Here is a 23,191-nt window from a genome sequence, read left to right on the forward strand (position 1 = left end):
GTGAAAAATCCCTGGAGCAGTAGGGCTCTGTTTACATCCACAAATCTTAATAGTCAGGGCTTCACCCAAAGAATCCTGGGAACTGGAGTTTCTTAAGGGTGCTGGGAGTTGTTAGGAGACCCTCTGCCAGGGCTACATTTAGAACTCATGGACATTCCCCACCTTGCCTGCAGTGGCTGAGGAACTGGGGAAATGCCCATAAGATATAGGAAACTGCCTTACAGCAAGGCAGACTCAATGTTGTCTACACTAACTCACTCCACTGTTGCAAACAGGCAATATTCTCATCCTTGCCTGGAGAGAACGGGGATTCGGCTTTGAACGTTTTGAATGGAAAGAGGAGACTGAGAGAAGATATGATAGCCATCTTCAAATATCTCAAGGGCTGTCACAAGGAAGATGGAGCGAGCTTGTTTTCTCCTGTTCTGGAGGGTAGGACTCAAACCAAAGGCTTCAAGTTACAAGAAAGGAGCTTCCGGCTAAACATTAGGAAGAACTTTCTGACAGCAAGCAACAGTGGAACAGTCTCCCTCGGAAGGTGCTGGACTCTCCTTCCTTGGAGGATTTTAAGCAGAGGTTGGATGGCCATCTGTCGTGGATGCTATAGCTGAGATTCTTGCATTGCCCGGGGTTGGACTAGATGATCCCTGGGGTCTCTTCCAACTCCACAGTTCTGTGATTCTATGAAAGCAGGTGATCAGCCACTGACCAGTAGTAATTATTGGCTGCCACTGCCTGTTAGCTATGCTGGCACACCAGCCCCTGTGCAGACGGCAAGAGCAGCATGCAAGTGGGGATGATGTTTGCCCTCGACAATAATTCTGCCTTGCAAGGGTCTTTACAGTTGTAAAAAAAAAACACCGCTGTTGTTTGCAACCTTGGCATTGCTCGAAAGTGAAACCAGCAATAGCGGGAAATTAACTTTAAGTCATCCGAGTTCTTAGAATTACTCCCATTCCTGCCACATGAAAGAAGATGTGGTTTGGGTTGTTCCTCTAAGGACGTGTTCAAGGCTGTCAGTTAAACTGCTCGAAAGATATCCTCCCCATCTGCTTTTCGGAGAAGCCTGACCTGATTCAAAGAGCCATGATTCATAATAAAATAAAAAATTCATCAGTTCATAACGGCAATTCAGTTAGGCCGCTTTTCTCATTTCAGAATCCTGGGATCAGCTGTCTCCTCACCACAGAGCCATGATTCATAGAACCCTTAACAAACTGCCGTTCCCAGGATTCTCTGGGGGAAGCCCATGTGCTTAAAATGTGTGGTGGGTATGCTTTGAATGCACGGTGTGTTGATCTGCCCATGCACACACCCTGGATCAGTGATTGCATCTCACAGAGGAAATCAGCAAGAACCGCTGTGGCTTGGACCTCTCAGCAGCTGGGTTCTAGCGCAGTCTTCTTGAATTGCAAATGCCCCTCCAAATGCATTGGACTACAACTCCCATCATCCCATCATCACCTTCTTACCTGTGTTTCCAGCTTTAATTTATTTAAAAAGCATTTCCTGTATCTCAGCATCAGACCAGCCAGGGTCTTCTCCAGTTCTTCGCAGTTGATGTAAAAAGTCGCTTGCAAGTTCATCCTGAATTGATAAGGCCAAGAAGTCAATGTTCATTAAGGTGTAATCTACAGAGCTAATACTCCATTGGAATCCTTTATCTCTTAAAGAGCAACCCCCTTTCTCTGCTTACAACAGTCACAAAGCATTACTAGCTATTTAATGTAGAGTAAACAGTCTAGGCGTGAGGAGGAATTAAAGAACCTTTTAATGAGGGTGAAAGAAGAGAGCGCAAAATATGGTCTAAAGCTCAACATCAAAAAAACTAAGATCATGGCCACTGGTCCCATCACCTCCTGGCAAATAGAAGGGGAAGAAATGGAGGCAGGGAGAGATTTCACTTTCTTGGGCTCCATGATAACTGCAGATGGTGACAGCAGTCACGAAATTAGAAGACGCCTGCTTCTTGGGAGAAAAGCAATGAAAAACCTAGACAGCATCTTAAAAAGCAAAGACATCACCTTGCCGACAAAGGTCCGTATAGTTAAAGCTATGGTCTTCCCAGTAGTAATGTACGGAAGTGAGAGCTGGACCATAAAGAAGGCTGATCGCCGAAGAATTGATGCTTTTGAATTATGGTGTTGGAGGAGACTCTTGAGAGTCCCATGGACTGCAAGAAGATCAAACCTATCCATTCTCAAAGAAATCAGCCCTGAGTGCTCACTAGAAGGACAGATCCTGAAGTTGAGGCTCCAGTACTTTGGCCACCTCATGAGAAGAGAAGACTCCCTAGAAAAGACCCTGATGTTGGGAAAGATGGAGGGCACAAGGAGAAGGGGATGACAGAGGATGAGATGGTTGGACAGTGTTCTTGAAGCTACTAACATGAGTTTGGCCAAACTGCAAGAGGTAGTGAAGGATAGGCATGCCTGGCGTGCTCTGGTCCATGGGGTCACGAAGAGTCGGACACAACTGAACGACTGAACAACAACAACAACAAAAAAACAGTCTAGGAACCCACAGCTAAATAATTTCTGACGAAGACCAAAGAAGGCCAAATAGAACGATGCTGAAATTTAGGGTCTTCTTTCGGCCGCTTATTTTCCCGCTGGTTATCCTGATGAAACGCCTCACTCTTTTAACAACTTCAAAATAAACGACATTTCCCGAAGATCCAAATTGATTTTTTTTGCCAACCTCTGTCTTAATTAGAAGCCTTAATTTGCCATCATTAGGAACAGAAGCGAAGGTGAAATTAAAATCCTGAAATTAAATTGCATGCTAGATGGCAACTTGCCAGCTTGATCGCTTGCCTACCAGTAATAATGAACTCAAAGTAATGATAAAGAGAAGAATCAAAAGAGGAGTTGTGCACCAATTAAAGGTTTTGGCTTTTAACTGATTAACCTGATTTCTACCCCACCTTTCTTCCAAGATGGATTCCTCCCTCTCTCCAGGTCAGGAACTGGGGTGGGTAGAGACACCCATTGAGGAGTTCCACAAAGCCTGTGTTTCTATATTTCTTGCAAATGTGAAATGCAGACACTCCAAGTTTCCCTATTTTCCAGGGATGTCCCTGATTTAGAGAAGCCATCCTGGTTTCTGATTTGACCCTGGAATGTCCCACTTTTCCTTAGGATGTCCCTCTTTTCATTGGAGAAATGTTGGAGGGTATGGAATGATATTTGCACATACATGTAAATAAACTGTATATGATAAAGACACCAAAGTCTCCACTGTACCTCACTCCAAAGGAAACCCAAACTAGGGATGGGGGGGGGGTGAAATTCATTTGCTTCGCATTTTAACACAAACCTACCTAATTCACACTTTCCAATGCAATACACAAACAGGAACACAGTTATCCTTTAAAATCTGCACTTCTCTGAATTTTGTGATGCCATGCAGCAGCAGCAGCAGCAACAAAAGTATGCACAAACATATATATATTGGAGGAAATTGCTTGCAGTAATGTGTATACTAGTTGATAATGTGTATAGTAGGAGAGGGGACCCAGGTGGCCCTGTGGGTTAAACCACAGAGTCTAGGGCTTGCTGATCAGAAGGTCGGCGGTTCGAATCCCTGCCACGGGGTGAGTTCCCGTTGCTCGGTCCCTGCTCCTGCCCACCTAGCAGTTTGAAAGCACGTCAAAGTGCAAGTAGATAAATAGGGACCGCTCCAGCGGGAAGGTAAATGGTGTTTCCGTGCGCTGCTCTGGTTCGCCAGAAGTGGCTTTCTCATACTGGCCACATGACCTGGAAGCTGTCTGTGGACAAATGCCGGCTCCCTTGGCCTATAGAGCGAGATGAGCGCCGCAACCCCAGAGTCGGACACAACTGGACCTAATGGTCAGGGGCCCCTTTACCTTTACCTTTCTACTAGGAGAAATGTACACTAAAATGCAGATGAATTTTCATGAGCAGCTTCTTTTTAAAATTGCAAACAGGTGCAGAAATGTGGTAAATTGAACTTACGATGGGAAAAACAAGAAACTACCGTAAGTACAATCAACACTGACATATTTGCCCATCCTTAGTCATTACAATTGGTTTTTTTTAACCATGTTTGGGGGGGAAAAATAATGCATCCTACACACTGCTGGCTGTACTAATCCTTCAAAACAAACAAACAAAAATGTATATTTACGTTTACACAATAGTTTTTTGTTTTTCTTTTAATTGCCTGCTTGGCTTTCTTCTGTGGATAAAGAAAATATACGATAGTAACAAGCTGAATTTATTTCCAGCCCCTTTGCTAATTACTGGAGGTGCCCTGCCACCTAGAGGCAGAATAATTCTAGTGCATAAAATAAATTCTAAAAACATACTATAGGTGAAATGGGCTCCTGACTTTTTAAAAATGCTTTTAGTTATATTAAGAGTTTAAATAGATTTTGAGTGGCTGTAAGAGGATACCGTGTTTTTGTCTCTCTTGTCTTTCCTATTGCATGTTAATTTTTATTGCATTGATTTCCATGGTGACTATGGGCAAATGCAGACCCTCCAAGTGTCCCCATTTTTAGGGGACAGTCCTGGATTTACGGAAGCCACCCCAGTTTCTGATTTGATCCCAGGATATCAGGGTAAAGTTAGAAAAAGAGTTATAATGTTCCCAGAGGCAAAGGTTAAGTTATGACTCCAACTCGGGGGAGGGGAGGTACAAACCAGTCCTCACGAGGAGGTTAGAAAAAGAGCGGGAAAAGCCTTTTGAGAGTTGCTGGTCAGGGGAGAAGCAGAGCTCAGAAGGTATCTGAACTGAATGACTCTGTGGAGTGATAGTTGAAGTTAAGAACCATTTATTAATACTGTTTGTGAATTCTTAATAAAAATTATAAAAGACCAAGAGACGTTTGTGTGGTAATGTGAAGAGGAATCGACCAGCCCTGACACAGAATGTCCCACTTTTCCTTAGGAAGTCCTTATTTTCATTGGAGAAATGCTGGAGGCTATGGAGTTATCCGACCCCCCCGAGCCAAAAAGATATGTAACTATTCAACCTTTAGAAGACATCTGAAGGCAGCCCTGTCTTGGGAAGTTTTAAAATGTTTGGGGTTTTATTATGTTTTTATATACTGTATGTTGGTAGCCACCCAGAGTGGCTAGGGCAACCCAGTCATGTGGGTGGTGGTAACAACAACAACAACAACAACAACAACAACAACAACAGACACCCCTATTTTCACTGGAGAAATATTGGAGGGTATGAAAGTGGAGTGGGTGGGTGGGTGTCCACTTCCCCATCTCCATAACCAGAATGGAAATGGCGGTTATTGGCCTCTTAATGGGCAGGTTCATCTTTTTGGGGGTACACTAGTAATTTTTGTGCAGGGCTGCTTTCTAAAAAGAAATTATAAGGCATAGAATCTGCATAGGGAACTTGTGTCACACCTTAATTTACCTTTGTTGGATAGGTTCCTCTGATACTGGTACTTCCATCCAGCACAATGTGCGGAGACTGAGAAATTGTCTTTTCCCTGCTAAACGATCCCTGGATGTTCCATTGTCCAAAAGGACACAATTTGCCTTCTGTGCTAAATCCTAAGATCTGGTCCAACATCTCCTCTTCAAACACAGGATTGGGGGGGGGGGCAGGTTTACCTCAAGTCCTGGAAGCTGTTAAGGTAGGCCATCATGAACATCAGAAAATGGGGGTGGTCTTTCGCTTGGTCCAGAAATGCATTTCCAAAGCTGTAATAAAAATTTGCTTATTAAAAATGGCCACTAACCAGCGATAAACATAGAACAAGCATAAACAACACAGATTTCAGCATCTTTCCCTGCAAGAGCAATCCTGCATTTGAGGATTAGCAGAAATCCTGTCTGTCTAGTTCAGTGTTTCCCAAACTTGGGTCTCCAGCTGTTTTTGGACTACAATTCCCATCATCTCTGACCACTGGTCTTGCTGGCTAGGGATGGTGGGAGTTGTAGTCCAAAAACAGCTGGAGACCCAAGTTTGGGAAACACTGGTCTAGTCCAAGAGCCATAGGGTTAAGGAATAACCTATTGGCTGCAGGGTTCACAGCAGGTTCCTTGGCTTCCGTTACAACAAACTCCACTGTCTAATGTGGTTTTTTTTAAAGTCAGAGGAGCTGGGAAAAACTTTGGGAGAACGATTTGAAGTTCACAGCACGTGAACAGCATCTTTGAAGGAGAACTTCTTGAAAATGATTTACAGATGGTATTTAACTCCGAGTAAACTTGGGTGGCGCTGTGGGTTAAACCACAGAGCCTAGGGCTTGCCCATCGAAAGGGCGGCGGTTTGAATCCCCGTGACAGGGTGAGCTCCTGTTGCTCGGTCCCTGCTCTTGCCAACCTAGCAGTTCGAAAGCACGCAGTGCAAGTAGATAAATAGGTACTGCTCCAGCGGGAAGGTAAACAGCATTTCCGTGTGCTGCTCTGGTTCGCCAGAAGTGGCTTAGTCATGCTGGCCACATGACCCAGAAGCTGTACGCCAGCTCCCTCGGCCAATAAACCGAGATGAGTGCCACAACCCCAGAGTCGTCCGCGACTGGACCTAATGGTCAGGGGTCCCTTTACCTTTACCTTTAGACTTGCTAAAATGTGTAAGTCTGCATCAGATAAGTGCTGGAGATGTAATGAGGTTGAAGGTACGTTTTATTATATGTGGTGGACTTGTAAAAGGGGATTGGGAAATGATATATGATGATTTGGAAAAAAAAAATGTTTAAAAGTACCTTTCCAAAAAAACCAGAGTCCTTTTTGTTGGAAATAATTCCCAGGTGTCAAAATGCCTATTTATGTATGCTACTACTGTGGCCTGTGTTTTGTTAGCCCAAAAATGGAAAACAAGTGAGGTCCCAACCAAAGAAGAAAGCTTGCAGATTTAACATATAGAATAAGAGAACAAGAAGAACACACGTTTAAAGAAGACTGGGAAATGGTTACTGAATATGGATGAAAATTGTGTTCATTTAAAAATGCTGGTAGCATTAAGATAAATCCAACAGTGTAAATAAGTTTTGATGGTTGTTACAATGGATTACTGAATGGTTTAGTTTATGTAAAATATGCAGGGGTGTGTGGTATGCAAAATGAACCACGGAAAGAGAAGGGAAGCCATTGGTTTAAGGTTGTTTAAATGAATACTTTGAAATGTAATTTAAAATTTTTAATAAAAATTATATACAAAAATAAAATAAAAGTCAGAGGAGTTGTTGAATGATAGATCTATCAATTGTGTATAGCCAGGTCAGCTAAAATGGGTCCCTCATGCTTAGAGAAGCAATATGCTGTACATACTTGAGTATAAGCCTAGTTTTTCAGCACATTTTTTGTTCTGAAAAAGCTGCCCTCGGCTTATACTCAAGTGAGGCAGGCGGTGGGGGCAGCAAGAAAGAAACCCTTTCTCTCCACTCGTGCCACCATCGCCCGTCAACCATTCCTTAAGAAGTGTACTCTCCCCAGGCAGCTTGTTCCATTCCTGAACTGCTCACATAAATGCAAACTTTAGACCCCAGAAGACAGAAAGCCTATCAGTTAAGGAAGTATTAAAACACCACAGGTGCTCTTTCCCTGGCTCCTGCTTAAACAGGACAGGATCCCAGCCTTCTCTGTATAACACAAGGGAAGATTGCGCTGTGGGTTAAACCACAGAGCCCTAGGGCTTGCTGATCAGAAGAATGGCAGTTCGAATCCCTGCGACGGGGTGAGCTCCACAGCGGCAAAGGAGGAAGAGGAAGGAGCAGCCCAAAGGGCTGCTTTTGGGCTGCTTGTTCCTCCTCTTCCTCCTCCACAGCAGCAAAGGTGAACCGGCTTATATACGAGTCAATAAGCTTTCCCGGGTTTTTGTAGGAAGATTAGGTGCCTTGGCTTATATTCGGGTCGGCTTATACTCGAGTATATACAGTACATTTGACTACTAGTTGGTGCTGGGGATATGCATCATGAAAGGTTATTGTGATGTGCCTTGATGGCCAAACAGGCCCGGATTTCTTTTCCAGCTCTTCCGTCTGAAGTTCTTTTTGCTGGTGATGTCAGAGTCAGAATTCGGATTCATTTGAAGAGGAGGCGTTTGCCTCTGCACTTGAGCCAAAGCCTCTGACCTACGTCCTCAGAACAGCTGGTGCTTCCCCATCATGCCTATTTGCCAGAACCGTTAAGCATAAAACGTGATCCAGTTTAGAGACTGGTATTTTGAATCAAGCGGACATTACCGTGGTAGGAATTCTGTCACTTCTTTCACGATACCTTTGAGAACGGCGCCTTCTACTTTCTCGCAAATGCAGCCAGCTACCTTTCTGTGTTGTTTGGCGAGCTGGACCAAAGGGGACAAGGGATGTAATAAAAAGCAGAGAGGCAATGATTTTGTTTGATGAGTACAATGGGCACCTCAATGATTTTCCCAAGTGCGGCTGACACAGAACATTTTGCAAAGAGGAAACAAGAATGACCTGAGTGAGGCAAGGGAAATCTATTTGCCAGAATTTTAACCGACTGGGGTATTAAAACACCTCATCGTTGTTTTTCATAGGCAAATGGTCAGGGAAAGGGTTAAAAAGTGTGTGGGGGTGTAGCTTTTGAGAAGTGCAATTCTTGAACGAAGGTTATGTGGGAATGATTAGGAAAGTGGACGAGGATATATTGTCAGATATATCCTATCTCAGCTTGTGTTAGCAAGCTCCAAACTTAGCAGAGTTTCATTCCCTTTTAAAACACACAGCAGATGCGCTTGCACAGGCTTGCTAAAGCCTAATATATATATATATATATATATATATATATATATATATATATATATATATATGTTCCTGGTATAATTCCCCTATATCCCTCTTAAAAGACTGCACACGACACAATGTATCTTAAATGAATAAAAGAGTTTACTCACATACTTCCTGAGTTACACAGCGTTTCTCAGAAGGCAGGCTGGCTCAGTAAAAAGTATTTACATGTGGTTGCTACTTCCATAGGGAAAAGTAGCTCCCTTTGTTCTCTTGGCTGAGAGCCAGGAGAACACGCTTGTTGCTCTTTGGATAGACGAGGAGAAAATGGTGACTGGTCTAGGGATCTTGTTCCCAGGTGAGACCACACCTACTTCTGGTTACAGAGGAAGTTAACTCAGTCCAGGTAGCAGGAAGTTATGCCTGGAGGACTGAGTTACCTTCATGTCCACTCTAGCAATGTTGAGTTTGACTGCTCTCTGTTTACATCCCACAGGTTATGCTTCAGTCCTCACTTTTATTTCAGAAAGTGTGAATTAAGCAGGGTTGCCTTTAAATGCAAACTGAATCACATTTCTACCCCATCCTACTAGCAGGCCTGTTTTATTGTGATTTCTGAGGGATGGCCACGCCTTAACTAACATCATAAGCATAGCGGTCAACTTTTCCCTTTTCTTGTGAGGAATCCTATTCGGAATAAGGGAATTTCCCTTAAAAAAGGGGAAAAGTTGACAGCTATGATCATAAGACGTGCCTTGCTGCTGAATCAGGCCCACTGCATCCAGCTTCCTATTTCTGTAAGGTGGTCCAAGCCGATGCTCAGGGAAGGCAGCAAGCCGGACACAAAAGCAATTGCTGCGCCCCCTTACAAAATCCCCAACACCTTTGCTAATCCATATCCTTCTTGATTCTTGAAAACATATAATAATCCCATGAAACGTTAGTAATGAAAGCAGAACAAAATGCCCTGCCTCCAAAGCACCTCACCCTAAATTTTATTTTCTCCCAATATGGGTTTATTATTTCTTTTGCATTTTATTTAATTGAAATGACTCAGCCCATTGCAAATTGCTAAAATATGAGTTCCTCCTGGCTTCATTGATCTCTCAATCCTTAAAACTAGCAGGGGCTTTTGTTACTTTTTCTCTCTTTAAATGCGGGAGGTTGTCATTCTGCTGTGGTCACACACCCCACCCCCAATCTCCCTCTCCTTCTTTCTCTTTTTTTGAAGCTGCTGCAGGCCTAGTAGCAAGTGGCTTCTCCCCACCAAATGTTTTTTTTTTTGTGTGTGTGTGTGTGGTAACAACCCTGTTCTCTGCACTCCCTCCTTCCTTCTAAAAAGACTCTAAAAATCAGTTGCCTATTATGTCTGCGACACAATTGACAGCAGGTTTAATTTGTAGCTAGGAAGCGAGGGGTGGCAGTGTTAAAAATTGTAATAAAACTACATTTTGCTAATACATCCTCCGAGGACGTGACTAACATAAATTAGCACAGTAGGTGACACCTACATACCAGAAGGTAATATTTCAATTTCCCTGGAATCAAAGAACATGCATGTGCTATGCACAATCTCAGCAAATACCGTTTGAATATCGTAGGACAGCAATGAATCGTATTGGTCTTTTCGCTCATCTGGCTGTCCTTTCCACTTTTCCTTGGTCTCGAGCATCAAAATATTCTCCAAGCAGTTCTTGATTTCCTGCTAAACATTTAGATAAAGGGGAACAGCACAGCTCAGCATAATCATATATGCAGATACTTCCTTTTATGCACATGCATCCCAGTTCCCTGTAGCTCTCCAGCAAAATAGTTTTCAAAATGGGTCCAAAAGATGCTTTGGAAGCCAGTCAAGTTCTGCTGCTTGAGGGAAAATTCAGCAAGGGCAGACAAACTGCCTTGCAAAACAGATTCCCCCACCGCTAAAGGTGGGTAGGTGGGAGGGAATTCAATTCAGTGCGCATTTAAAGGCAAACCTTTCAAATCTTCCCTTTTGGAAACGCTATGTTGAACCGCAAAACACAGCCATCCTTCAGGATTTGCCGAATTTAGCAATGCAGTTCTCCAGGCAAGTAATATGTATAAAATGCATATTATTAGGGCAAAGTGAAAATAACGTACAAAAGTTGCATTATATTAGGAGAAATTGCTTCCAAGAATGTGCACATTAGTCAAAACTGCACACTATTATGGGCATGGCCAATAAATGAACCCGTCATGGGGCTTTGATGAAAAGAGCTCACACTCACTTCTCAATGCTGCTTACATCCCTATTTTTTTCATCAGAGAAATGTTGCAGATTATGCCTTACTGCATAAGGCACTTTCAGAAAGTGAAACGAAATAAAAAAATTAAAAAATTCCTTCCAGCAACACCTTAAAGACCAACCAAGTTTGTTCTTGGTATGAGCTTTCGTGTGCATGCACACTTCTTCAGATACTACAGAAAGTGAGTACTGGATAGATTTGCCTTTAAATGATAACTGAATCGAATTCCCCCCACCCACATCCCTATATGTAAACCAGGAAGTGGACAAGGAATCTCTAATCAACGAATAATGCATTGCTCCTGTGGAAGTTTAAGGGGCCTTTGGATCCCATTCATAAATGCATTTTCTAAGGCAATCACTTCATTCCAAAGGAAGCAGGGGCACTGAACGCTACAGTCTGGAATAAAAGCAGCACGTGTTCGGTTTCAAAGGATTCAATTAGGGATGCGAACTTCCCCGCCCTCTCCTTTGATTTATACAAGGAAATTGAGGTGTTACCTGGACAGAGTTAACATAGTTGCTCTTCAGTTTGTCTAAGTCTTCTGAAGGTAACAAATCCGGCAGAGCCTCAGTTTTTATTTCTGGTTTAAGGTCTGGGCACCCTAAGAGATTTTCACTACGAAAACAAAAACAGCATTCCATGATGATTCTACATCCGGGACCTTCGTCCAGAAGCCTGTAGACAGAATCTGGCTTACCTAACTGGTCTTGGCAAAGTCTTTCCCTCCCATAAAGGAAAGGAGGGCAGTAGCTGGGGTGGTCCCTAATCTAATGCATTTTGGTGTGTTATTTTTACTAACATGCACATTTTTAAAATCTATGGCTTTTAAAATGTTTTTGTGGGAGAAGGGTTATTGGTTTGTTTTTGTTTTATTGTGCATTCTGTATTCTCATTTGTCGGAATACGCTGCACGGATCCGCTATAGGATCCACATGTATTTAATTGTTTAATGAAGTTTTCGGGAACTACTTTTGGTATTACTACGCGCAAAAGCGAAAGCGAAAGTAAGAATGAATAGTTTGGTTCACCAATGAGATTAATCCGCCTTTATTTCATAGTTCCGGTCATGTTCAAAGTTATTAATGAGCGTTAAACTTGCTTCCCGCCTTTTTGGAGGGCAGCAACAGTGATTTTATTGGTTGAGGCATTGATCATGATGTCACGTTTGTTCCTAAATAAAAGGCTGAGGCTCCCCCGCTTAGGCACGTTTTTCCTACGTTCTTCTTTAGTTCTTTCAGTTGAAGTCAGGTTTAGTTTAAGGGTATTGGGAGCGGGCTGGATGGTTGATGGGTTTTTCCTTTAGTTAGAGTTAGATCGCGGAAGATCATTCGGTTTAGCTTTAGTTAGGTTTCTTTAGGTTTAGCCTAGGGCTAGGCTTGCGGAAGATATTTCGGTTTTAGTTTTATTTAGTTAGCCTCGCGGAAGATTGGGCGCGCAGGGACTTTGAGCTTAGGAGAACTTAGCTTAGGGGACGAGCCTACGCGGGTTCTGCCGAAGCCACTAAAGATATAACCGGTGTCTGTCTTTCTTTGGGGTAAAAGAGGGAGTAAAAGGTTTAGAGTAAAAAATTTAATTTCCTTAAGTTGATCTATCTATTCAGAGTCAGGGCATATCCTATTTCTCGAGGCAACATTCTTCTTTAAAAGGCAATTAAGAACTCATGCACCTTCGGAGTCATCACCCGGCTTACTCAACCTTCAGATTGTGAGACCTGGCCGGCGCCCGTGCTCAGAAGCACGCGGAACGCTGGCCGCTTTCCCCGCTACTGGTACCTCGTGCATGAGCAGTCCAAGTTTGTGTACGAGGAGCTCCAGCACCCGAACCCCGACATCATTTTGTATTTTTCTGTTGTGAACTATCCTGGGATCTTTGGATGAAGGGCAGTATACAAATATAATAATAATAATAATAATAATAATAATAATAATAATAATATTGGGTGCTTTTTGTGTGTGCACTTTTTTGTAGCATACTGTGTTTTGTATTTTTATTTTATTTTAAGAACAGCTTTACAAAATGTAGAGACGTGCAAAGCAGATTACCAGCATCAGACTTAGAGCCAGGAACCAGGTTCATTTCATTAGCCAGTGACTCTGTAGCCTCCAATGGTCTCCTAGTAATTACTGGATTCCAGGGTAACAAAAATATGAAGGGGGGGCTGGAGGAATCCACACAATCATGTGGGAGGGGTCAGCAGTACAATCCTGCTCCCTCTTGATCACATGGAAATCACATGGACACGGGTGGCGCTGTGGTCTAAACCACTGAGCTTCTTGGACTTGCCAATTGGAAGCTCAGCGGTTCGAATCCCCATGGCGGGGTGAGCTCCCATTGCTCTGCCCCAGCCCCTGCCAACCTAGCAGTTCAAAAGCACACCAGTGCAAATAGATAAATAGGTACCACTGTGGCAGGAAGGTAAATGACATTTTCGTGCGCTCTGGCTTCCATCAAAGTGTTCCATTGTGCCAGAAGCGGTTTAATCATGCTGGCCACATGTCCCGGAAAGCTGTCTGTGGACAAACGCTGGCTCCCTTGGCCTGAAAGCAAGATGAGCGCCACAACCCCATAGTTGCTTTTGACTGGACTTAACCATCCAGGGGTCCTTTACCTTTGCCTAATCATCATGTGATTAATGGGAAACTTACCTGTGGTATACATTAGTGACCCAGTTGAGTACTGCATAGAATTGATTGTATCCCAGGCTCTCATCTTCCAGGATGCTTTGTAAATGCAAAGAGAGGGCTTCGTGGAAAGCCTTCAGGTATGCATCGCTCACACTGTAGTCTGGTGGATAGCATTTGTGTACCCAGTGTTTGATTGTCAACAAATCTTTTCTTATGACTTCTTTGAGATATCCTAAGTGTATAGACAGCCAAGAGGTGTTGTCCTCCTTCAGTGGCACAGGAACTTTTGAGACCCTGATTTCCACACTTTGCTTGACAGCGTCTCCCCAAAGCTGCCTCCAGTTCCTGGCTAACCCAAGGTGGGACACAGCCTCGGATGGGGCGGCGATGCTTGTAGCCCCAGCATGGGCTTTTTCTTCCTCTGCGATCAGAGTCACAAGAGTGTTTAAAGCCTTTGCATTTACCCTGGGAAGCTCCAGGGTTTCCTCCACAATGTGCTGGATGGCCTTAGAAACAGAGTCGTAGAGCAAGTCAACATCCTTGGCCTTCACAATGCATTCCTTAGGGTTGTCTTCATATTTCTTGGCAACTATTTCAGCTAGAAGCTCCCTTTCCAAACCCTTGATGTTTTCGAAGGCTTCTAGAAGTTGCCTGTTTTTAATAAGTTCATTTATCTGCATAACTAAAGAGAGAAATGGAGTGTGAGAACAAGCCACATCTACTGCATGTTTTCCTCTTCAGAAATAATTTGGAATAGTTCCTCTGGGGCAGTAGGGGGAACCTGTGACCTCTTACTTGTTGCTGAACTCCAGCCTCCCAAATCCCTGACCATTAGCCGCACTGGTGGGAGCTGGAGTCTATAAACATCTGGAGGGCAGCAGAGGTGTCCCACCCATACTCTGTTGGAATAAAACTAAACCTTAACAAGATGCTCTGGCTATTGTTTAAGTCTCACGGCTGGAGGAGGATCTTTCATGCAGAACAAGAATAAACACCACACCAGAAGGAAAAGAGATATAAACAGAAAGTGAAACCCAGGCGCCTTCTGGCCTTGACTGAAGAGATAACAGTTTAAACCAGCTGTACTCAGCTTCTCTGAAGGAATAAGAGAGCCAGTGTGGGTGTAGTGGTTAAGAGTGGTTAGACTCGTTATCTGGGGGAACCGGGTTCGTGTCTCCGCTCCTCCACATGCAGCTGCTGGGTGACCTTGGGCTTGTCACACTTCCTGAAGTCTCTCAGCCCCACTCACCTCACAGAGTGTTTGTTGTGGGGGAGGAAGGGAAAGGAGAATGTTAGCCGCTTTGAGACTCCTTCGGGTAGTGAAAAGCGGGATATCAAATCCAAACTCTTCTTCTCTGAAGGAATAACCCATGGGTCAGCAAACGTTTTCAGGAGGGGCCACTCCACTGTCCCTCAGACCTTGGGGGGCGGACCCACCCCCCTCCCAAAAGCACACACACCCTGCCGATACCACTCACACCAACGATGCCTCGTCTTTGGCAGTGTCGCACGTCCTCTGTCTCGGTGGGGTGCAGAGCCTAAGCCGCTGGCCTGGGCGGAGGAGGCAGCCTCTGCGCCGCTGCTGCTTCCTTCCCACTCAGGCCACTTCCTCCTGATCGGCCGCCTCAGCAGGAATGATAGTGGCGGCGCACCAGAGGCATCCGCGGCTTCTGATTGGCTGCAGGAGCTTCCTGCAGCCAATCGGAAGCCGTTGCCGCGTCATGGAAGTCAGACTCCGCGCCGTGCCTGTTTAGTGCGGGGACCTGACCAAGTGGGCGGCAGGGCTGTATCCGGCCCGCGGGCCCTTAGTTTTGACAGCCTCTGGAACAACCCAAAACATCATGAACCTTCTGCTTGTTTCTTTCACACAGAGAAGCTTCCAGAACCCTCTTGAACTAAGTAGAATAGGAAAGATCTCTACACATCAGATCAATAATTTCTGCATAAGAAATGCAAACTGACAGTCACAGCAAGATGGAAAAGCTCACAATGAGGATGAAAGGGAGGCGCTGTACTATTTAGTCCCCAGCCAGAGTCATTATCAGAGTTCAAGAAACATTTCAGAGAGACAGAAACTCTTGAGGGGAGTATGAAGGAGGGCTGGAGTGGGTATGTGACCTGAGGAGAGTCCCATGGGCAGATGGAGCAGACCAGTGGGCTGGATTTGTCCCCAGGCCTGGGGTTTTTCACACCTATACTGAAGTTCAGAAAAGATGGCTAAGAAAGGACATGACAGAGATTGATAAACTGTGCAGTGTAATGAGAGACTGCTCCCATCATGGCCCAGTTAAATTCCTGCTCTGCACTTTGTGGTTGTGTAGTTCACATGCACAGAAATGATTTGCGTCGTGCCTCTGTGTGTGATGTGAGCGAAGGCAGCTGGCTAGTAACAACTTGTACCAAAATACCGCTGACAGACAGAGAGTTGGGCCCTGGCAGGCGCTGAAGATTAGATTTCGAAAAAAGTGGCTGACCCCAATTAATTTCCCATTTTCCTTTCAAGGCAAGTTGAAACAAGCACTGAGCACATTACGGCGGATTAAAAAGAGATTCACGCAAAACTGAAAGCAAGCAAAGTGTCCAAGAGGCACTTATAAGCAAGAAAGCAAGTCCCCTAATTGTAGTTCCCACAAATTATAATAGCGAGGGACACCTGGGTTCAGTTTCCTGCTCATCCAGAAAGCTCACTGTGAACTCTCAGAGCAGTAGTCTTTCAGATCTAATCACCCTCCCTAGGTTGATATTGAACAAAAGGTAAAGAGGGCTGAATGGTACAGTGCCCTGAGATCTGTGAAACAACACAGCCAGTGGTCAGGATGGCACCACCCCCCAAAAGTCCCTGCTTCTGATAAACACCCATTGAGTCTTGTTCAGTAGGGGGTACCTGATAAATGTCACTGACCGAATTTACAAGGAATGCGCCAGCACTCAACTCAGTTTCAATATTTGATTTGGTATAGTAAATATGCCCTGTATTGTGATATGCTAAAGAACTGTACACCTGTTTTCAAGCCTGGGCATCCAGAACGACCCAGAAAAACAACATCAAGCAACAGCACCTTCAATTTCTTACCAGACAGTGGTTCGTTCTGAACATTGTCTTCTTCTTCTTCTTCTTCTTCAGGCTCCTTACTCTCCTTCGGAAGGCTAGTCTTTACTTTCTTTAAGAATGAAAGACGCTTGCTGGACCTGGAGGGCTCCACTTCTTCAGCCGATTGCTCTTTGACAGGTTTGATGCACTTCCCATCAAGCTCAAGCTCCTAAATGGTTTTGAATTTCTTTGGCTCGTCTTCTCCTTGATGACTCAGTGTGGATAACCTTTGGGAAGACAACGATTGATTGATTGATTGATTGATTGATTGATTGATTTCCCACCCTTCACCCTAAGGTCCCAAGGCAGATTACAACATAAAAAAACGACAACAAATTGTCACCCTTCTTTTTCTGTGTAGTTTCACTGAAGGTTCTGGCCAGCTCCATTTCTTCTCTCCCCCTCCTCTTCCTCCTTCTTCCCTTATTTTCTGTTTTAGTTTCATCCAGTTTAGATTCAACCGATTTCTCTTTGAGAGATTTTGATCTACCTTTCCTCACTCTTATTTTCAAGGCCCCAATTGATGTTTTGGGGCTCCTTTTCTTGGGGAAGGCAATTGCCATCTTCACTCCCCTCCGACATTTTGCCAGTAGACTTTGGCCTCTGATGGCATTTTCCCATCCGCCTCCCTTATTTCTGTCTTATCTCCACCCACGTTGACTCCAGTAGATTTCTCTTCGGCAGATTCGATGCCTCTCCACCGTCCGTGCATTTGCAGGAGACCTTGGTTCTGACGCCAGCTCCATTTCCCCATCAGTCTCCCTTGTTTCTGTTCTATACCCATCCGTGTTAGTGTCACTTAATTTCTCTTTGAGACTTTTCGATCTTCCTTTCCTGGTGCTCAGCGTTTCTCTGATACCCCTGATGAAGTTTCTGGGCTCGTTTTCTCCTTGTTTTTGCAAGGGGGACAGTCTTCGGGAGGACAGTGTACACCTTCACTCCCCACACTTTTGGCTGGAGACTCCGGCTGTTGATGGCATCTCCAGTTTCCCATTCCTCCCGCTTATTTCTGTTTTATCTCCATCCATTTTAGCCTCAGCCAGTTTCTCTTTGACCAATTTGATGCATTTCCCCTGAAGCTCAGCGCTTCTCTGATACCCCTGATGAAGTTTCTGGGCTCGTTTTCTCCTTGCTGACTCAAGGGCAGAGAATTTTTGGGAAGGCAACCGCCGATTTCACTCTCTGTGCATTTTCTGGAGACGCTGGCAACTCCATTTCTTCACTTGTCTCCCTTGCTTCTCTTTTATTTATTACTGTGGGAGGTGGGGGGCAGGGCAGGGAAACAAAGTAGGAAAGTTAATCAGTATGTTACAGAAGTGGAAGGCAGGAAACATCTATTGCTGCCATGTGCAGTAGAAATCCACTATCAGTAAGGCCAGCTTTACATATGTAATGGTGACCTTAAAAATTGTAGGAACCAGTTTGGATGGTGGTGTGTAGCTGACTGCTAGAGTGAAAAACAGCTCCAGATTAGATGCAAAGAGGCCTCTGCAAGTACAGGGAAAAAGTTTGGGCTGGGCGGCTGTAACGGATCTGCCCTAAGGCTGGGTATGGTCAGAAACCCCAGTGTGTTAGGAGTTAAAATTCAATCTGTGTGAATGGCAGCTCGCTCGCAGGAGGCGGGACATTTCGCCCTTTAAAAGGAGGGAGCGGCAGTTGGTCAGGGAGGGGAGAGAAGGAGTGAGTGAGTGGTGACTGAGGGAGAGAGGGTGAGAGGCCAGGATAGTGGTGGGTAGGTTAGGCTAGGTTTAAGATTGAGTATGTTATACTGAATAGAAAATCTTTTATGCTGTTATGAAACTTCGATTAAACTATTGATTTACTGAAACCGTTATGCTCTAAATAAATAAAGACTAGCTTTTGTTGCTATAAGTCAGTCGTCGTCGATTATTGGGTCCAGCGGGATATAACTGCTCATGAGGAGGGGAAACCCAGGGAAAAGACAAAACTGTCCTGCAGGGTGTTAGTTTGTGTCTTGGGGTTTCACTCAGGAGGGGCTAGCGGGCTGAAACATTGTGTATGCCACTGAGTTGCTAAAAGGGTTTAGCTAACTGCTACAGAGAGGGATCTGGAGAGAGAGACTCTGGACTGTAGGCAAAAAGGTGTTGAACCCCTGAAGCCCAGGGCAAGGAATATAAACGGTCGCAGCAGCTGGACCGGGACTCTCCTGTTACTAGATATTCCCATATTATAAATACTAGGGAATTAACTTCATTGACGGACCTCCGAGGGAAAGGTGGGGTGGATGGTAGTCTGACTAAAAACTGGTAAACCTGACTAAAAATAAAACAATCACTTAGTAACAGGGGAGGGGAGTTGTGAAAGGGAGGTTCATTGCAGCGGCTGTTTCCAAGGACTGAGGCTGGATGAGAGATAGTGGGACAATGAGGGGCAGAAGATGGCTGGGGAGAAGCTGAAACATCTCACATGACACCCCCCCTAAAGCATATACAGTCATACTTTCAGCCAATTGCACACCCACCCTGCCCCTTTCATTCCAGAAGAGATTTAAGCACCCATACGCAGGGTTGAATTAACCATTAAGCAAAATAAACACATGCATCAAGAAAAGGGGGGGTATAAAAATATTCCATTGCCGGGATTTTTAACATTAATGGTCAATCTGCGGTATTGTGGGGAAGGTGCAGGGGAGTCCCATACGCCCAGAGAACTTGTCGTTGTGCCCTGGGAGACATAGAGTCCACTGAACATATTCTCCTGAACTGCCCGTTCTATACAGATTTCAGGCAAAATCTTATAGCCCCACTCTAATCTCAATTGCTAACAACAAGGCCAGTGGAAGTGATGATATTCCAGCTGAACTATTTAAAATTTTAAAAGATGATGCTGTTAAGGTGCTACACTCAATATGCCAACAAGTTTGGAAAACTCAGCAGTGGCCAGAGGATTGGAGAAGATCAGTCTACATCCCAATCCCAAAGAAGGGGAGTGCCAAAGTGAAAGATACTCGGAGTCCAGTGTGATTTTCATGCTCTTTATTCAGCTCATAGTAGTGAGGAATGTAGTTCCCCCAAAACGTTTGCTTTATATACACTATTTACACAATGGGCCCCACGTGATTGGCTAATTCCGGGATACTCCTGTATGCCAATCAGAGTGCGGATTCACTTCCACCTGGAGCTGGATTGGGTGGCTCCTGCAGACCAATCAGACTGCTGCAATCTCAATCCTATTGTTCTGGGACCAGTCAGACTGCTGCAATCTCAATCCTATTGTTCTGAGACCAGTCAGACTGCTGCAATCTCAATCCTATTGTTCTAGGACCAATCAGACTGCTGCAGTTTGGATCCTATTCAACTCAGTACATAACACCCCTCCCCTCTAAGTTCCAGTCCTGCCTGGGAGGTTGCATCCATAGTCCTCAAGGTACGCTGGCCGCCTACGTGTGCGTTGCGGCCTGGGCTGTTCCCTGGTCAGGGGTTCTGGTTCAGGCTCGTGTTCCAAGGCTGCTGGTTGTGATGGGGCTGTTTGGTCTGGCGCAACCAGCTCGCTCTGTCGTGCCTCTGGTTCCGGTGCCCTTTTGGCCTCACGGGTCCTCTCAGTATTTACTGATTCTGCCTCCCCTGCCGGCCCCTCCGGCTCTACGGGTCTCAATGCCCCCCTGTTCCCTTGGGACTCCTCTGACCTGTCCTCCTCCTGGTTTTCTCCTGGGAATCGTCGCCGTAGCTGGTCGCAGTGGCGGCGCCAGCATTGCCCCCCCTCTGTTAGCACCTCGTATGACACGGGGGCCCGTCACCCTGGTGACTGTGGCGGGTACCCATGCTGGGCCTGCCCCAAAATTCTTTGCGTACACTGGATCCTGGGCCACAAAGGTCCGGGGGTTCCTGCCTTCCCCCACCACTACCTCATCCTGAGCTCTGTCAGGGTGGAGGCGGTCCAGTCTGATTGCGAGGCGCCGGCCCATTAGTAGTTCAGCGGGGCTCCGGCCAGTCGTTGAGCTGGGGGTGCTGTGCTGTGCTAGAAGGAATGTGGCAAGGCGGTACTCCCAGTCCCCTTGCGTCATGCGGCGTAGGGTGTCCTTGGTGGTCCGCACCATGCGCTCTGCTTGGCCATTGGTGGCAGGGTGGAATGGTGCTGAGCGGATGTGGCGGATGGCATTCTGCGCTGTGAAGGTCTGGAATTCTTCTGACGTAAATGCGGTTCCGTTGTCTGAGACAAGAGTGTCAGGGAGTCCATGGGTTGCAAACAGCCTGCGTAGTACCCGGATGGCTGCGGACGTAGAAGTGGATGGTACCAGTGCGACTTCCAGCCATTTGGTGTAGGAGTCCACCACTATGAAGAATGTTTTCCCCTGGAAGGGGCCCGCAAAGTCCATGTGCAGGCGTGACCATGGTGCTCGGGCGGACTCCCAGGACTGCACTGGGGACCTTGGGGGATCTGGGCGGGATTCTTGGCAGGCCTGGCAGTGTTTGACCCAGGTCTCTATCTCTCCGTCAATCCCTGGCCACCATACATAACTCCTGGCGAGGGCCTTCATTCTCACTACCCCTGGGTGTGTCTCGTGAAGGGCTGCAAGGACCCTTTTGCGAAGGGGCTCAGGAACGACGACCCTGCTTCCCCATAACAGGCACCCCTTGTGGGCCGACAGTTCATGTTTACGGGTTGTGTAGCCAGCGAATTCTGGCCCGGGGCTGCTGCTGGGCCATCCCCTCCACACCCAGTCCAGGACCCGGGAGATGACCCTATCTTTCTTGGAATGGTGTGCAACTTCTTGTGCCTGAATAGGGCGGTCGGGAAGCAGCTCCAGGCTCATAACCTCTTGTGCGGGTGCTGGGTCGGGGCCTGTTTCTGGTAGTGGTAGCCTGCTGAGGGCGTCTGCGTGGCCCATCGCTTTCCCAGGGCGGTGAATCAGTGCATACTGGTAGCCGGCAAGGAAAATTGACCACCTGAGGACGCGAGGAGACAGCACTTGGGGGGTCTGCTTTTCGGGGGCGAACAAACCAAGCAACGGCTTGTGATCAGTCACCACGGTAAAGGGCCGCCCGTACAAGAAATCGTGGAATTTTTTTACTCCCTTCACGATTGCCAGACCTTCCTTGTCGATTTGCGAGTAGTTCCGCTCAGCTGTGGTGAGTGTCTGGGAAAAGTATGCCACTGGCACCTCTCTTCCATCTGGGAGTTGGTGTCCAAGGACAGCACCGATGCCGTAGGGTGAGGCGTCACATGCTAACACCACCGGCAGCCTCTCGTCGAAGTGTGCCAAGACCGAGTTTGAGACGAGCAAGTCCTTGACTGCCTGGAATGCGGCCTCCTGGCGCTGGCCCCACACCCAAGGGGCCCGCTTGTCCAGGAGTCTGTGTAGGGGCTCTGCTACTGCTGCCTTATGGGGAAGGAAGGCATGGTAAAAGTTCAATAGCCCCAAGAAGGCCTGAAGTTCAGTCTTGCCCTTGGGCGCTGGGGCATCACAAATGGCCCGTACCTTGTCCCCAGTCGGGTGGACCCCTTCTGCATCCACCATAAATCCCAGAAAGTCCACCTGAGGCACTCCCAGTAGACACTTTTCCCGCTTCACCTTGAGACCCGCTGTCTGGAAACGGTGCAGAACGGTGCGAAGGCGATCCTCAAACTCCTCTGCCGTGGGCCCGGCAATCAAACACATCATCGAAGAAGGGGGGTGACGCCAGGAATCCCTTTAAGGAGAGAGTCCATTAGATTCTGGAATATGCCTGGTGCCACGCTGACACCGAATTGCAGCCGCTTTACCTTGAACGCTCCCCTGTGTGTCACAATTGTCTGTGCCTCTGCTGTGGCTTCATCTACTGGCAGCTGTTGATAGGCTTGGGCCAAGTCCAGCTTGCCAAAAAATTTGGACCCAGCCAGGGTGGCGAGGACATGGCTGACCACTGGCACTGGGTATGCGTGGGCCGTGAGGGCCTTGTTTATGGTACATTTGTAGTCTGCGCAGATGCGGACCGAACCATTAGGCTTGACGGGTGTGACGATCGGGGTTTCCCAGGTGGCATTAGGCACAGGCTCCAGCACTCCTTGCTCCACGAGCCGGTCCAATTCCTCGTCTATACGGGGTTTCAGGGCGAACGGGACCCGGCGGGCCTTGAGCCGGACAGGTCGTACTGCGGGGTCCAGCTGTAGGGCAATGGGGGGGCCCGTATACTGTCCCAATTTCCCATCGAAAACTGCCGGAAACTCCTTGCATATGGCGTCCACATCCACTTGTAAGCTAGTGCGGTTCACCCCAGTGACGGCTAGCCCCAGTGGTCCAAACCATGCCAATCCCAGTAAGCTAACGTAGGAGCCCTTGACCACGAGCAAGTCCAGTTGCCGCGTCCGCCCTCGATATTGCACCCTGAAGGTCCCCACCCCCATTGTGGGGACCTTACGTTTCTGGAAGTCCCGGAGGGTGAATGGGGCTGGCCTGAGTTTGGGACCCCCACTAGGGCACAGTTTCCTTAAAGTCCGTGCCGAGATTATGGATAGGGTTGAACCTGTGTCCAGCTCCATGCGGCACGGGGCCCCCTCTATCTGTACCTCTACATAAATTTTC

General features: G+C 46.4%; 1 protein-coding gene across 1 annotated transcript in view; it reads right to left on the minus strand.

Annotated features, from left to right (window-relative positions):
• The window catches only part of EXOC3L4 (exocyst complex component 3 like 4), a 30,528-nt gene extending 13,297 nt beyond the window's left edge, over positions 1-17,231 (minus strand). Inside the window, exons 1-8 of the mRNA XM_033172940.1 lie at positions 17,169-17,231; positions 16,651-16,837; positions 13,599-14,259; positions 11,451-11,568; positions 10,269-10,388; positions 8,177-8,277; positions 5,601-5,690; positions 1,473-1,587 (exon numbers count right to left, since the gene is read on the minus strand). Of these exons, the coding sequence (XP_033028831.1) occupies positions 1,473-1,587; positions 5,601-5,690; positions 8,177-8,277; positions 10,269-10,388; positions 11,451-11,568; positions 13,599-14,259; positions 16,651-16,837; positions 17,169-17,231 (1,455 nt within the window). The remainder of the gene's footprint in view (positions 1-1,472; positions 1,588-5,600; positions 5,691-8,176; positions 8,278-10,268; positions 10,389-11,450; positions 11,569-13,598; positions 14,260-16,650; positions 16,838-17,168) is intronic.
• Positions 17,232-23,191: the final 5,960 nt, after the last annotated feature.

Source organism: Lacerta agilis, chromosome 1, assembly GCF_009819535.1.
Source record: "Lacerta agilis isolate rLacAgi1 chromosome 1, rLacAgi1.pri, whole genome shotgun sequence".
In the NCBI taxonomy this organism is placed as follows: domain Eukaryota; kingdom Metazoa; phylum Chordata; class Lepidosauria; order Squamata; family Lacertidae; genus Lacerta; species Lacerta agilis.